The sequence below is a fragment of the Macaca mulatta genome, chromosome 7, assembly GCF_049350105.2.
Source record: "Macaca mulatta isolate MMU2019108-1 chromosome 7, T2T-MMU8v2.0, whole genome shotgun sequence".
Lineage (NCBI taxonomy): Eukaryota > Metazoa > Chordata > Mammalia > Primates > Cercopithecidae > Macaca > Macaca mulatta.
Genome location: NC_133412.1, coordinates 110,744,836 through 110,757,732, shown reverse-complemented (window position 1 = coordinate 110,757,732; position 12,897 = coordinate 110,744,836). Strand labels below are relative to the sequence as shown.

The window sequence follows — 12,897 nt, the reverse complement described above, 5'->3', positions numbered from 1 at the left end:
GAGGCTGGAGTGCAGTGTTGAGATGGAGTATCACTCTGTCGCCCAGGCTGGAGTGCAGTGTTGAGATGGAGTATCACTCTGTCGCCCAGGCTGGAGTGCAGTGGCGTGATCTCGGCTCACTACAAGCTCTGCCTCCTGGGTTCACGCCACTCTCTTATCTCAGCCTCCTGAGTATCTGGGACTACAGGGAGCCGCCACCATGCCTGGCTAATTCACAGATACATCTTTACAGACCAATTCCTCACAACAACATATAAAGTCTGGACAAAATATTTTTTTATTGACCTAAGAATTCTTCAGAGTAAATAAAACAGGAAGATTGTGGAGGAAAGTCAACATTTGTGTAAACTGGCCTGGAGAGAAGTTTCTGGTTTATTGTGGTTTTTCTTCAAACACAGTCCATAATTGCAGAATGGCATAGTGCAAGTGTCAAAAACATTGATAGGAAGCCCTTCATTATTCTAGCCATAAGAATCAGGGAAAGGAACCCAGACAACAAACATCGCTGAGAACTGAGAGAGAAATTCTGGAGGGAATAGACCCAGAGAAGATAATCCCCAAATTCTTCTAAACCCCACATATCTCCGACTGACCTTTGATTCATGTATATGCAAGACAAACTCAAAGTAGCACAGCAAAGGCTTAAAGAGCTGAACTGAACCACCAACCGCAGAGTAAGACAGGTCTTACAGTGAGTTTAACTGACTGGTGAAATGCCTGCTAAATGGGAAACAACAACATTCTTCAGAAAGGATATGACAGAACCTAGACTCTACATGATAAAACATTCACAATGTCCAGGATATAGTCCAAAAATACTTGGCATGAAAAGACTTGGGAAAATTGACTCATTCTCAGAGGTAAAGATAATAAACAGATCCCAGTCCAGAAATTACTCAGGTGTTGAGATTATTAGAAAAGGACTTAAATTAAAGCAACTCTCATAACTATGCCCAATCAAGTAAAGGAAAATATGCTAGAGATTAATAAAAAGAAAAAGAAAATTGAACAGATCCCATTCTAGAAATGACTCAGATGTTGAGATTATTAGAAAAGGACATTAAAGCAACCATTATAACTATGCTCAATGAAGTAAAGGAAAATATGCTAGAGATTAATAAAAAGAAAATCTTGGCAGAGAAATTAAAAAAATAAAAATAGAAATTTTATACCTGAAAATATATTTTCAAAAAAAATTGATTAGGAAAATGGAGATATCAGAGAAAAGAGTAACTGAGTTTAAAGATAAATGCACAGAAATTATCCATTATAAGAAAAGAGAAAAAAGAAAGCCTGAGATACCTGTAAGGATAATACCAAAAAGCACTAACATTCAGATAATTAGTATCCCAAGGAAAAAGGAGAATGATTGCTCCACTGCACTCTAGCATCCTGAGTGACAAAGAGAGAATCTGTCTCAAAAAATAAAAAATAATTATGTTTGAGAACTTCCTAAATTTGAAGAAAGACAAATTTATAAATTCAAGAAGCTCAGTGAAACTCAACCAGAATAAATGTAAAGCAAATCATATGTAAAGTGATAAAAAACAAATTCAAAGATAAAATTCAAAAGCAGACAGAAAGAAACAACACGTTATTGACAGGAAAACAATAATTCAAAGACCATGGACTTCTCATCAGACATCCCTAAGAACAGAAGACAGGGAAACAGGATTTGTAACATGCTAAAAGATTTTTTTTAACTGTCAACCCAGAGCAGGTGCAGTGGCTCATGCCTGTAATCCCAGCACTTTGGGAGGCCCAGGCAGGCAGATCTTCTGAGGTCAGGAGTTTGAGACAAGCCTGGCCAACATGGTGAAACTCCGTCTCTACTAAAAATACAAATATTAGCTGGGCACAGTGCTGGGCACCTGTAATCCCAGTTGCTTGGGAGGCTGAAGCAAGAACACTTCTTGAACCCAGGAGGCAAAGGCTGCAGTGAGCCAAGATTGTGCCACTGTACTCCAGCCTGGGCAACACAGCAAGACTCTGTATCAATAAATAAATAAATAAATTGATTAATTTAAACTGTCAACCAAGTATTCTATATCTAGCATGCATATTCTTTTTTAAAAGGTAAACAAAATAAAGACATATTCAGATAAAAAAAAATCTAAGAGAATTACTCACCAGCCAATAGAAATTACAAGAAATGCTAAAGAATGGTCTTCAGGGAGAAGAGAAATGATACCAGAAGGAAATTTAAATCTTTAAAAATGAATGAAGATGAGAAATGTGTCAAATGTCTGAATAAGTACATGAAGCTATTTTTTTTCTCTTAAGTTTAAAAATAATGTATAAAAAGTATAATATTGTGTTGTGGAATGTTTATGTAAGTAGGTGCAGTACATATGACAAGAACCAAAAAGACTGGGATAGGCGTGGGCAAAAGAACTATATGGTTGTACAGTTTCTGCATTTTATGTGAACTAGTTCAATATTAACTCTAAGTAGACTTTGAAATGTTAAGGATGTGTATTGTAATTACTAGAGAAACCATTTTTAAAGTAATGCAAAGAAGTGCAACTAAAAAGCCAACAGGTAAGTAAATTGAAAACAAAAGATATTATTAAATCATAGAATATATTTTAGACTGAATAATAATGAAAACACAACATATCAGAATGTGTGGGGTGTAGCTGAAGCAGTGTTTAGAAGGAAACTTATACCCTATATGATGAAATCAAAAAGAAGAAAGGTCTAAAATCAATAACCTAAAGTTCCACATTAAGAATCTAGGAAAAGAAGAAATAACGTATACTCAAAGTAATGGAATGAAATAATAAATATAAGGATATAAATCAATCACATGGAAAACAGAAAAAGAATTGAGAAAATTAAGTCAAGAGTTGGTTCTTCTAAAATTTCAACAGAATTTAAAAACCCATCTGACTAGACTGTTTAAGAGAACAAAAATCACCAATATCAGGAATGAAAGAGAGGATTTCACTACAGAACCTAAAGATATTAAAGGACAATTTTTAAAATGTGATAAACAACACTACACCAACAACATCTAACAATTTAGACAAAATGGGCAATTCTGAAAATTACAACTTAACAAAATTAATACAAGAAACAGGAAATCTGAATAGCTCTATATTTTTAAAAAATTTTATCTGTTATCAAAAAATCTTACCACAAGGACAATTCCAGCCCTGGATGGTTCTCTCAAATATTCAAGAAAGAAATAACACCCATCTTACATACATTTATTTCAGCAAATAGAGGAGGAAGGAAAATTTATTTTATGATACCTGCATAACCATAATACTAAACCTGACAAAGGCTTTTTTGAAAGAAAGAACATTACATACTAATATTCCTTAGGAGCATATAGGCAAAAATCATTAACAAAATATTAGCAAATCAAATCCAAAAATATATTTTTGAAAAGGATAATACATTTTGACCAAATAGATTTATCCAAGGGTTGAAAAATTGATTTAAGTATCTTGATTTATTATATTTATTTGAAAATCAATATAATTCACTATATTAACAGAGTACATGAAAACAATATGATTATTTTGGTAGTGAAAAAATATTTGAAATAATTCAACAACCATTCAGGATAAAAATAAATTAGTAGCTTTAGGCAAACTATGAATCACAGGGAATGTCCTCAATCTAATTAAGAAAATCTACAAAAACTTTACAGCTAACATTATATTTATGCTTTCCTCCTAAAGTTGGAAACAAGGAAAAAATATCTCACTCTTTTCATGCATATCCAACATCATACTGAAGGTCTTAGCCATTGCAATATGGCAAGATAAAGAAATAAAAGTAATAAAGATTGAAAAGGAAAAGGTTAAAGTGCCCCTATTTGCAGATGACATAATTTTTAGGGTAAAAATCCTGAGGAATCTACAAAAATCTATATGTCCTAATGAGTGAAAATATAAAGGTTGCACAATACACAGTTAGCAACATACAAAATCAGTTCCATGTTTATATAGTAGCAGCAAACAACTGGAAAATATTTTTTAAATTCCACTTACACTAGTGCCTCCACAAAACATAACATTTAGGAATTAATGTAACAAAAAATGTCCAAAATCTCTACACTGAAAATTACAAAACATTATTTACAGAAATTAAAGATCTACATAAATGAAGACATACCAGGTCCATAGATTGGAAGACTCAATATTCTTAAAATCACAATTCTTCCAAATAGATCTATAAAGTCAATGCAATCCCAATAAAAAATACAGCAGGTTTTTAAATAGAAATTACTAGCTGAATCTAAAATGTATACATAAATTCAAATGACTTAAAATCACCAATGTGATTTTTAAAAAGAAGAGGCTGGAGGACTTGCACTATCCAATTTCAAAACCTACTACAGTAAGCTACAGTAATTAAGGAAAAGGTCATGGCAAATCATTATGCCAAGTAAGGAAGCCAGACACAAATGGGCATATACTGTATGCTTTCTTGCATATAAAATTCTAGAAAATACAACCTATTCTATAGTGTCACACAGCAGATATGTGACTGGTTGCAGGGTGTGGGCTAAAAGCAGGAATGAAGAGCAAAGAGGGCAGAAGAATAAAAAAGTTCAGTTATATTGATTGCAGGAAATGTTTCAAAGGTGTATGCATCTGTCAAAACTCATCAAATTGTATGCCTGTACCTTGTATATTGTACAATTGTTCATTTGTGCAGTTTACTGAATATAAATTATGCCTCTATAAAGTTGTAGATACGAAAAAAGCAATTTGTTCAACTTTGAGATTTGCATGTTAAAAACAAAAAAACAAAACAAAACAAAAAAAATATTGATCTCCTTTAAATTTCTGCAACAGTAGTTTGCAACAGTTCCATTGTGGATCTGTGGGCTTCAATGCCAACAATCCTGGCATTAAGCCCACAGTGTCTCACCGTCCATCAAGGAGTTAGAGCCAAGCTCAGGCAACTGCTCTCTATTCTGAAACTGCACACATTGACCCTAGTGAGAGCAGTCACCTAATGGTGGCTAAGGTTTACTCAAAACAAGCTGCCCTGTAAAGGAACAGCAGAGGTCAGGTAGATGGAAATTAAAGTACCTCCACTGTGACCTTTCACCTCCCGAAGTCTCTTTGAATCCCCCTCTTTCTCCTTCCTAGCCTCTTTTTCTCCTGTCCCCACAGCCCGGTCTGGCGTCGTACACCTACCTCTCCCTTCCACCAGGTTCTCAATCCTCCCAGCTCCTCTTCAACCCGTGGTCATTCTCCCACGAAAGGCAGCCCAAACTCCAGCCCCAGTGCCCCATCCCCTTCTACCCTGATTTCTGCCGGGGTGAACCTGCCACAACGAAATAGCCACGCGGAACAGAGTGGACAACCACTCCGCCCAAACAACGCACCTCTCCTTCGCAAAGCGCCCACACGAAGTCACCGCGCCCCAGGCCGCGTCCTCCTCTCACCCGGCCTCGATGGCGCCTCCGCTCCCATTCAGGTGGCGGTGAGATTGGCCCCGCCGCTCGGCCTGTGTGCAACAGGCCCTTCCGGTGCCGAGGGGCCGGGTGGGCTCGACTGGCTGGGTGGGCTCGACTGGCTCCACGGAAGAAAGGACGCGTTCCGTCGCCCAGCAACTAGCCGCGCGCCCTCCCCGGCCCCGCCTCTCCCGCGCCTCAGCCCTGTAGGAGCCTCCAGCACCGTGGCGCCTGCCTCAAGTGCACCCGCCTTGCGGGACCCGCTCCAGGGCAACCTCGGACTTGGACCCCAAACCCAGGCCTCACTTCTCCGGGCGCTAAAAGACACTGCTCCGGAAGAGCCTCCTGGACTGAAGCCGCCTGGATTGGCAGCTTTTACGGAACTTAACCAACTGCTTACTTAACACTCTTGCTCTTTCTACGTTTAAAAGAATAATACTGGACCCCGAGACTTAAACCTTCAGCTTTGGGGAGCAACACAGATGAATGTCTCACAAACATAATGTTGAGCGAAGAAGCCGGACACCGAGGGGTACATACTGTATGATTTCAGCACACAAAGTTCAAAAACTGTGGTGCTTATGAACGTAGGCTCAGCTGGTATATTACAAATAAACAGAAGAAAGTAATAACCATAGAAGTCCAGAGAGTAGCCATCTTGGGAGTGGGACGGTGATGGTAAGTGGGCAGGCAGTACCAGGGCAGTCGGGATGCTAGCAACATTCTACTTTTAACCTTGGTGATGGCTTCTCAGATTTTCTCTTTGTGATAAACCATTGTTTTCTATTGTGTTCATTTTCTTGTGTAATATCTCACCATTTTTTAACAGCTCAAAAAGAAAAAGAAAAACCAATTAGATAATACAGTGTAGATGAATGTGCTTTGCTCAGTACACTTAGCAGAACCGCACATGTTTATTTTCTGTTCCTCTGTACCAACCCTTCTCTCCAAATTCAGGCAACTAAAAAATGATGTGGGAGAATGGCAGATAAAATGTACTGGAGTTTGTTGTCATGAAGAGTCAAAATAAGAAATAAACGTTCTAGAGATCCTCCGTAAGATCTGTCCTGGAAGAGGGCAACGTGTTTCCCGGAAGTCCAAGATGAAAGTCTTGTGCTGCACAGTTCCCTAGAGAGGGGCCTCTGAACAGCCTTGCTTTGGAGACTGATGCATCCTCAGGCCTCCAGAAGGAAGCTCCTGCTCTAGAGACAGACAAAGCCAGGGTGGGACACACAGCTTTACCATGTGGACCAGTTGCTTTTCCTCTCTGCGTTTCTGCATGTTCGTCTATAAAATGGAGATCATAATCCAACCTCTAAGGTCTGTTATTTCACTCCCTAACACAATATGTTCAAAAATGGTTGCTGAATGCTGTCAAGATGAGAAGCATTCTACAGAAGAAGATCTGCCAACCCTGCGATGTTACTGCATTTACATCACATCTCACTGCCCTGTGAGCACTCTGCATGGGCAGCCCCTTCAGGCCAGGAGTAAATTACTTTTCCCTCCTAATCAAAATAATAAACAAGCAGCCAAAGTGCTTGTGAAGTGACTAATTGTTCATGGTACTATCGCGAAAGATGCACAAAAATAATATACATGCCATGTTCCTAAATTGAAAAAATATTCAAATTAATATAACCTTGAAATATGTCTATCATATAGTCAGGAAACAATTTAAATGACAAATAAATATTGTTCATTAACACTTTATGTAATCAAAAAACAGTAACTAAGGACACAGGTATCCATGTCATAGGATAATACAATCCATGAGCTAGGTAGTATTATCTTCATTGTACAGATAAGAGATTATACAAAGAGATTAAGGAATTCACCTGAGGTCCCCTAGCTAGTAATCCTGTGCTAGGAATCTCTGTTCTAGGTCTAGTTGATTGATTGATTGATTGATTAATTGAGACAGGGTCTCACTCTGTCACCCAGGCTGGTGGGCAGTGGGGCAAACACGGCTCACTGCCGCCTTCCCAGGCTCAAGCAATCCTCCTGCCTCAGTCTCCCAAGTAGCTGGAACTACAGGAGTGTACCAGGATGCCCAGCTAATTTTATATATATTAGAGACAGGGGTCTCTACGCTGCCCAGAGCTGAGCTTTTGGGCTCAAGGAATCCTCTCACCTCTGCCTCCCAAAGTGCCTGATGTTACAGGCAGGAGCCACTGTGCCTGGCAGATCTAGTTTCATTTTAAAAAGGTGAGAGTGGGAGACAGAAGAAGTGGGAGGAGGAGGAGTTAGTTATTGAGTTAAAGGTATTTCAAACTTGTTGATGTTGTAATGACTTCATATGGAAATGTTAACACTTCTAGTACCATCTTAAAGAGAGGGCAATTAGACTCAAAAGAGCAGCATAAAATCATTCAATAGTCATTGAAACACTATGATTTCCTCTAACTTTTGCCACTTTCCAACCACCACCTACCAGTCCCCTTGCCACCCAGCTTTGAAACCCCCTGTAGTTCACTACAGCATGAATGAAAGTATGGCCAGTGTGACTTTCCAGCTCCCACACCTTTGATGTATCACCACAGAACAAAGTCCAAACACAGTTCTCCAAAGAGAATTTGAGTCTCCTCACAATTAGGGCCCACCTAAAGGTTTATATACTTGGGAAATAAATACTAAAATCATGTCTTTACTTCATATTGTGCACAAAATAAGTTCCAACTGGATGAAAGATTTTGATTTTGTGCAGATAAGGCTTGTAAGCACTGGTGGCCCACACCTGTAATTCTAGCACTTTGGAAGGCCAAGGCCAGTAAAATCACTTGAGACCAGGAGTTCAAGACCAGCCTGTGCAACATGGTGAAACCCTGTCTCACCTGGCAAAAAAATTAGCCAGGTATGGTGGCATGAACCTATAGTCTCATTTACTTGGGAGGCTGGGGTAGGAGGATTGCTTAGGCCCAGGAAGTCCAGGCTGCAGTGAGCCAGGATCTTACCACTGGACTCCACTCTCGGTGCCACAGCAAGATCCTGTCTCAAACAACAACAACAACAACAAAAACTTGTAAGCACTAAACCATAAAAGGCAGAAACTATAAATAAAAATACCGATTTTTGAAACACCTGCATTATGCATTAAAAAATAAAATTAAAATGCAAATAAAAACCTGGTAAAAATGTTACTACACTTATAGCAGACATGGGACCAGTATTCTGTGGATGCGAAGTAGCCACTCCAAATTTTCAATTGGCTAATGAAGGCGTGAATGACAGTTCCCAAAAGAAGAAATATTATGGCCAATAGAACTATAAGAATATTCAACTCAACTAATCTCATAAATACAAATTAAAACAATGTTTTGCAGTTTTCATCAATCAAATTACAAAGTTAGTAATAGAGTGTGTGCATGGGAATGAGGAAACAGCATTACTCACAGATTTCTGAGGGCATCCTGCTAGATGTCATATAGCAAAATGTCTCAAAAGGCTTAAATATACCATTCTGAGCAACATAACAAGACTCCACCTCTACAAGAAAATTTTAATAATTAGCTGGGCATGGTGGCACACACCTGTAGTCCTAGCTACTTTGGGGCTGAGGTGGAAGGATTGTTGGAGCCCAGGAGTCCAAGGCTGCAGTGAGCTATGACTGCACCAATGCACTCCAGCCTGGGAAACAGAGCAGGACCCTGTCTCAAAAAAAGAAAAAGAAAAAAAAAGACTAAATACTTGCATCTATTTTAACCCAGAAATTCCACTTTTATGAACTTTTCCTACATAGAAGTATGCAAAATTTTCAAATAATAATATTGGAACATTGTTTTAATCTTTGGAAGGCAGAATCTTGTCTTCAGTTTAGTGTCTTTAGTATCTAGCACAATGTTGACACATAGAATTCTCATTGATGGTCACACCTAAATAATGTCACTGGTTTAGCACTAGTCAAGACTGAGTTGTTGCCAGACACAGACCTGTAAAGGACTGAGCTCTAGACTTAATATTCTAGAGATGAGGAGCCAAAGATGCTGAGGCCTTGGGGAACACACAAGGACATTTCCCATGAGCCCCTCGGTCACTGGACCTAGTTTAGCATCTGCTTCTATTAACACAACTCATCACTAGCAAAAGTCTCAGTCCTTGATTTATAGCAAAGCTCAGTTCACTGAAGGCCAAAAAAACTTGATACTATCAATATTTTATTTTAGCATCAGTTACTTTAACGATTATGTCAAATGCAAATCAGCAAATTAAAATGGCAAATATAATGCAAATAAACTCAGAGTGTGCTTTCCTGCTAGACCCATAGGCAGGCTTTCCTGTAGAAACCAGCCACCACAGAAATCCTGGAGCCTTCATGGCGGTACTCCAAGATGGTGACATGGAAGGAGTAGAGCCTTTTGATGAGTTACAGGATGAGGATGAACTGGAAAGAACTGAAGACACCATACCTCACTTCTACGAATCCTTATTCCTCTCCTCATCAGTCAAGGCCCCAAGGAAAACAGATGGTACACTCGAAAGGGTTTTCCTGGGGGAAAAAATTTGAAGGTGGGATTAAAGGGAATTAACAAGAGAAAATGAGTCACTCAAGGTCTAGCAATATTAGGAAGGTATTAATACTTTTGATCTGAAGGGGCAAGGGGGGAAAAGGAGGTGTTAACAGAGCCTGGTGAGAGCTGAAGCTGTGGAAGATGAGCTGCTGATGGGACTGTAGAGACAGAGACGGGAAGTAAAGGTCAAAACCACAGTGAGGCAGGGAGAAAGCAGGAGGCCTAAGTACTCCTACCACTCTGCCCTCCTGCCCTTCAGTCCTGCACCGTTGTCCTCCATTGGTCAAACCCATTTGTAAGTCCAAAGGCAAGGAAGACTAAGTAGTGTGGTCCATAGAGAACTAGGCAAAACGGGGAGCTGGAGAGTATAACAGAGAATAACCAGCAGAGTCCCCTACCAAAAGTTGCCTGTACTGCCACTGATCCACAGAAATAAACATATTGAGACAGCTTCCATTGCCTTAGGGCCTTCTCTGGCATTGATTACCTCCAGCCTTCTTCAAGCACCTACGCACCCCACCTTCCCCATGGTAACCTAATTAACATCTGCCAGGCTTCCCTCCAGATCCCAAACTTGAATGGGGTTCTAACATCTAAGCTTATGGAGTTCAGGAATGGACCCCTGGGAAGTCAGCTACCACTCTTCCTTGGAGCACCTTGGAAGTCTGTCACTGGGGAATGACCTCGGGATTCTTAAGGCAGGATAAAAATAGCAAACACTGAGCAGAAAGAAAAAAAAAAAAAACCTGTGAAGAAAACTATCCATTTGAAAAAGAAAAGATACAAATAACAGTAATGAGCCTGGTCCAAAGCAGGTGTACTTGGCCAGGAATTAAGGATTTATTTTTCTTGGAGGTAGTGGCTGATGTTTAGCATTCCATTTACACGTTACATCTCCAAAGGGCTTTGCTTAGATGTTCTCCAGCTATGGTAATACACTAGAGATTTTGCTGAGTTTTAGGTCAGAGCCATTCCTTTTCTGAAGGTAAATATGTAAGACTGTTGTATGTGCTTTGTAGCCTAAACATTGAACTTAGAGAACCAATGCCTGGTTTACGCTTAGAAAAACTAACAGCTCTCCCAAGTAAGCTGTAAAAACAGAAGCTGCATTTAGCCAGAGATCACTGCCTGAGACTTCTGTGTATGATCCCACTTCCCCCATACTCACTCACCCACATACCAATCCAAGAAAAATTAATAAGCTTTGAAGATGTGTTGTTTTTCTGTTTTCCAGTGAAGGAAATATTTTATTTTATTCACCTGGATTCTGATTACTGAGTGAAGCAGAATTCAGAAACCTACTGAAGCTGGTATGCAGGACCTTCTTAGCCCATCCAAACTCTGTCTAAAATTTGTGGGACGTTTCTCATGAAAGAGTCCTGGATCCACAACTGAACTGCAGCCCTTCCAAACTTCGTCAGTAGGAGGGTTTAATCAATTTCTGGTCTTCACTTGAGCAGACATACCTATATCTGAGCAGACAAATCACTGAAACCCCTCTGTGATTTGGTCTTTTCACAGACTATATTGTCTGTCTTAATTAAACTTTAGCATCCCACTAAGCTTTCTTGCACATGCGAGGTAACATTTAAGTCTTTAATATTTGAAGCATACACCGTAAGCCCAGCATGCTCGCTTCATTTCAGATGGACTTCAACTCCCAGGAAAAAAGTTTTAGGGAATTTAAATCAAATAATTTTTGAAGAGAGCAACTAAAGCTTCCTTGATGTAATGATGTCTTGAGTTTTCAGGATTTTAGAAAATGTCTAAGTATACTTCTCTAAATGAGTTATAAGTGGTCCTAACTGTCCATGAGAAGGGCAGAGGAGGAAGGAGAAAGTGTCTAAGTGAAATCAAGAGTCTTGCTTTCTCATCTCAGTTCTCCCCAAGTTCAGGTGCTGAGGATGGATTGACCTCTCAGAAGCCCAGACTTCATTTTCTTCCTCTTCCTCATCTCCCCTCTCCTTCCTGGGTGCCTCCTAGATCCAAACCACAACCCGTGTTTGCCTGAGGTACACATAGCCAGGGTGATGATTGGGGTCTCTGAGAGAGGCATGCCCAGACACCCAATGCCTACAAGTCCAGCTGGTAAATTCAGGCGGGCTCCGACGATACTCTCAGGAGCCCAGGAAAGGCACAGGCAGACTCTTGGGGAGGCATCTTCCCTCTCTCGCCTAGGGGGAGGAATGGACAATGTGTTCTGCTACCCCAGTTGGGTTCAGCAGGACCTAAAGGGTAGGAGGTTCAAGACTTCTCATCTCCTCTCCCCTTGAACCACCTTCCCCCAGAAGGTCCTTAATGTGAGCTTGATGCTGTCTCTGGATCTCCTTCAGATGGTGCTTTTCCTTTGTCATCCATCACTGACTGAGTGAAGAGTGGCTCCGCCAGTCAAGGAAATTAGGAAATTCCCAGCAGGGTCCTGGTGGACACTGAGACTCCGCCCCCCGGCGGTCCAGTTCCCATGGGAGAGCTCCCTCCTCCTCCTAGACTGTAGCTTGGAGGAACTGCAACAATGCAGAGAAGGAATGGTGACAACATACAAAAGATCTAGAAGGCGAAGCACAGGAGGCACACCTGGTCAGCAGCACCTGCCACTACATGTCCCAGCATCCAGCACCACCCAGGCTCCCAGAATTCTGTGAAGGCTCTTTTTGTTACCACTTATTGCATACTCAATCTACACTCAACTGGTATGAGGTGGGTACTCCCACGCCCATTTTACAGTTGGGAAAACTGAGGCTCAGGGAGAGCTAGTCCCCTGCAGTATCTGGATTGGAATCTAGGTCTGATTCCAAGCTGGAATTGCATTGAACATGTCCAACTGCACTGTCGATTGCAAGGAATACGCCCCAATGGAGTTTGTCTAATGAGAAAAAGTCTCAGAGATCTTCAGCCTCAGAAACGAGTGGCCTGAGCCTGCCAGCCCTAGGGAGAGGAGTGTGCAGAGTGCTGAGACTTCGCCTCCCT

The 12,897-nt window shown here is 40.6% G+C and overlaps 1 protein-coding gene across 1 annotated transcript in view; it reads right to left on the bottom strand.

The window, feature by feature from the left end:
• The window catches only part of TTC6 (tetratricopeptide repeat domain 6), a 218,814-nt gene that overhangs the window by 197,377 nt on the left and 8,540 nt on the right, over positions 1-12,897 (bottom strand). Inside the window, exon 2 of the mRNA XM_028851513.2 lies at positions 9,829-9,908. Within this exon, the coding sequence (XP_028707346.2) occupies positions 9,829-9,861 (33 nt within the window). The 5' untranslated portion in view covers positions 9,862-9,908. The remainder of the gene's footprint in view (positions 1-9,828; positions 9,909-12,897) is intronic.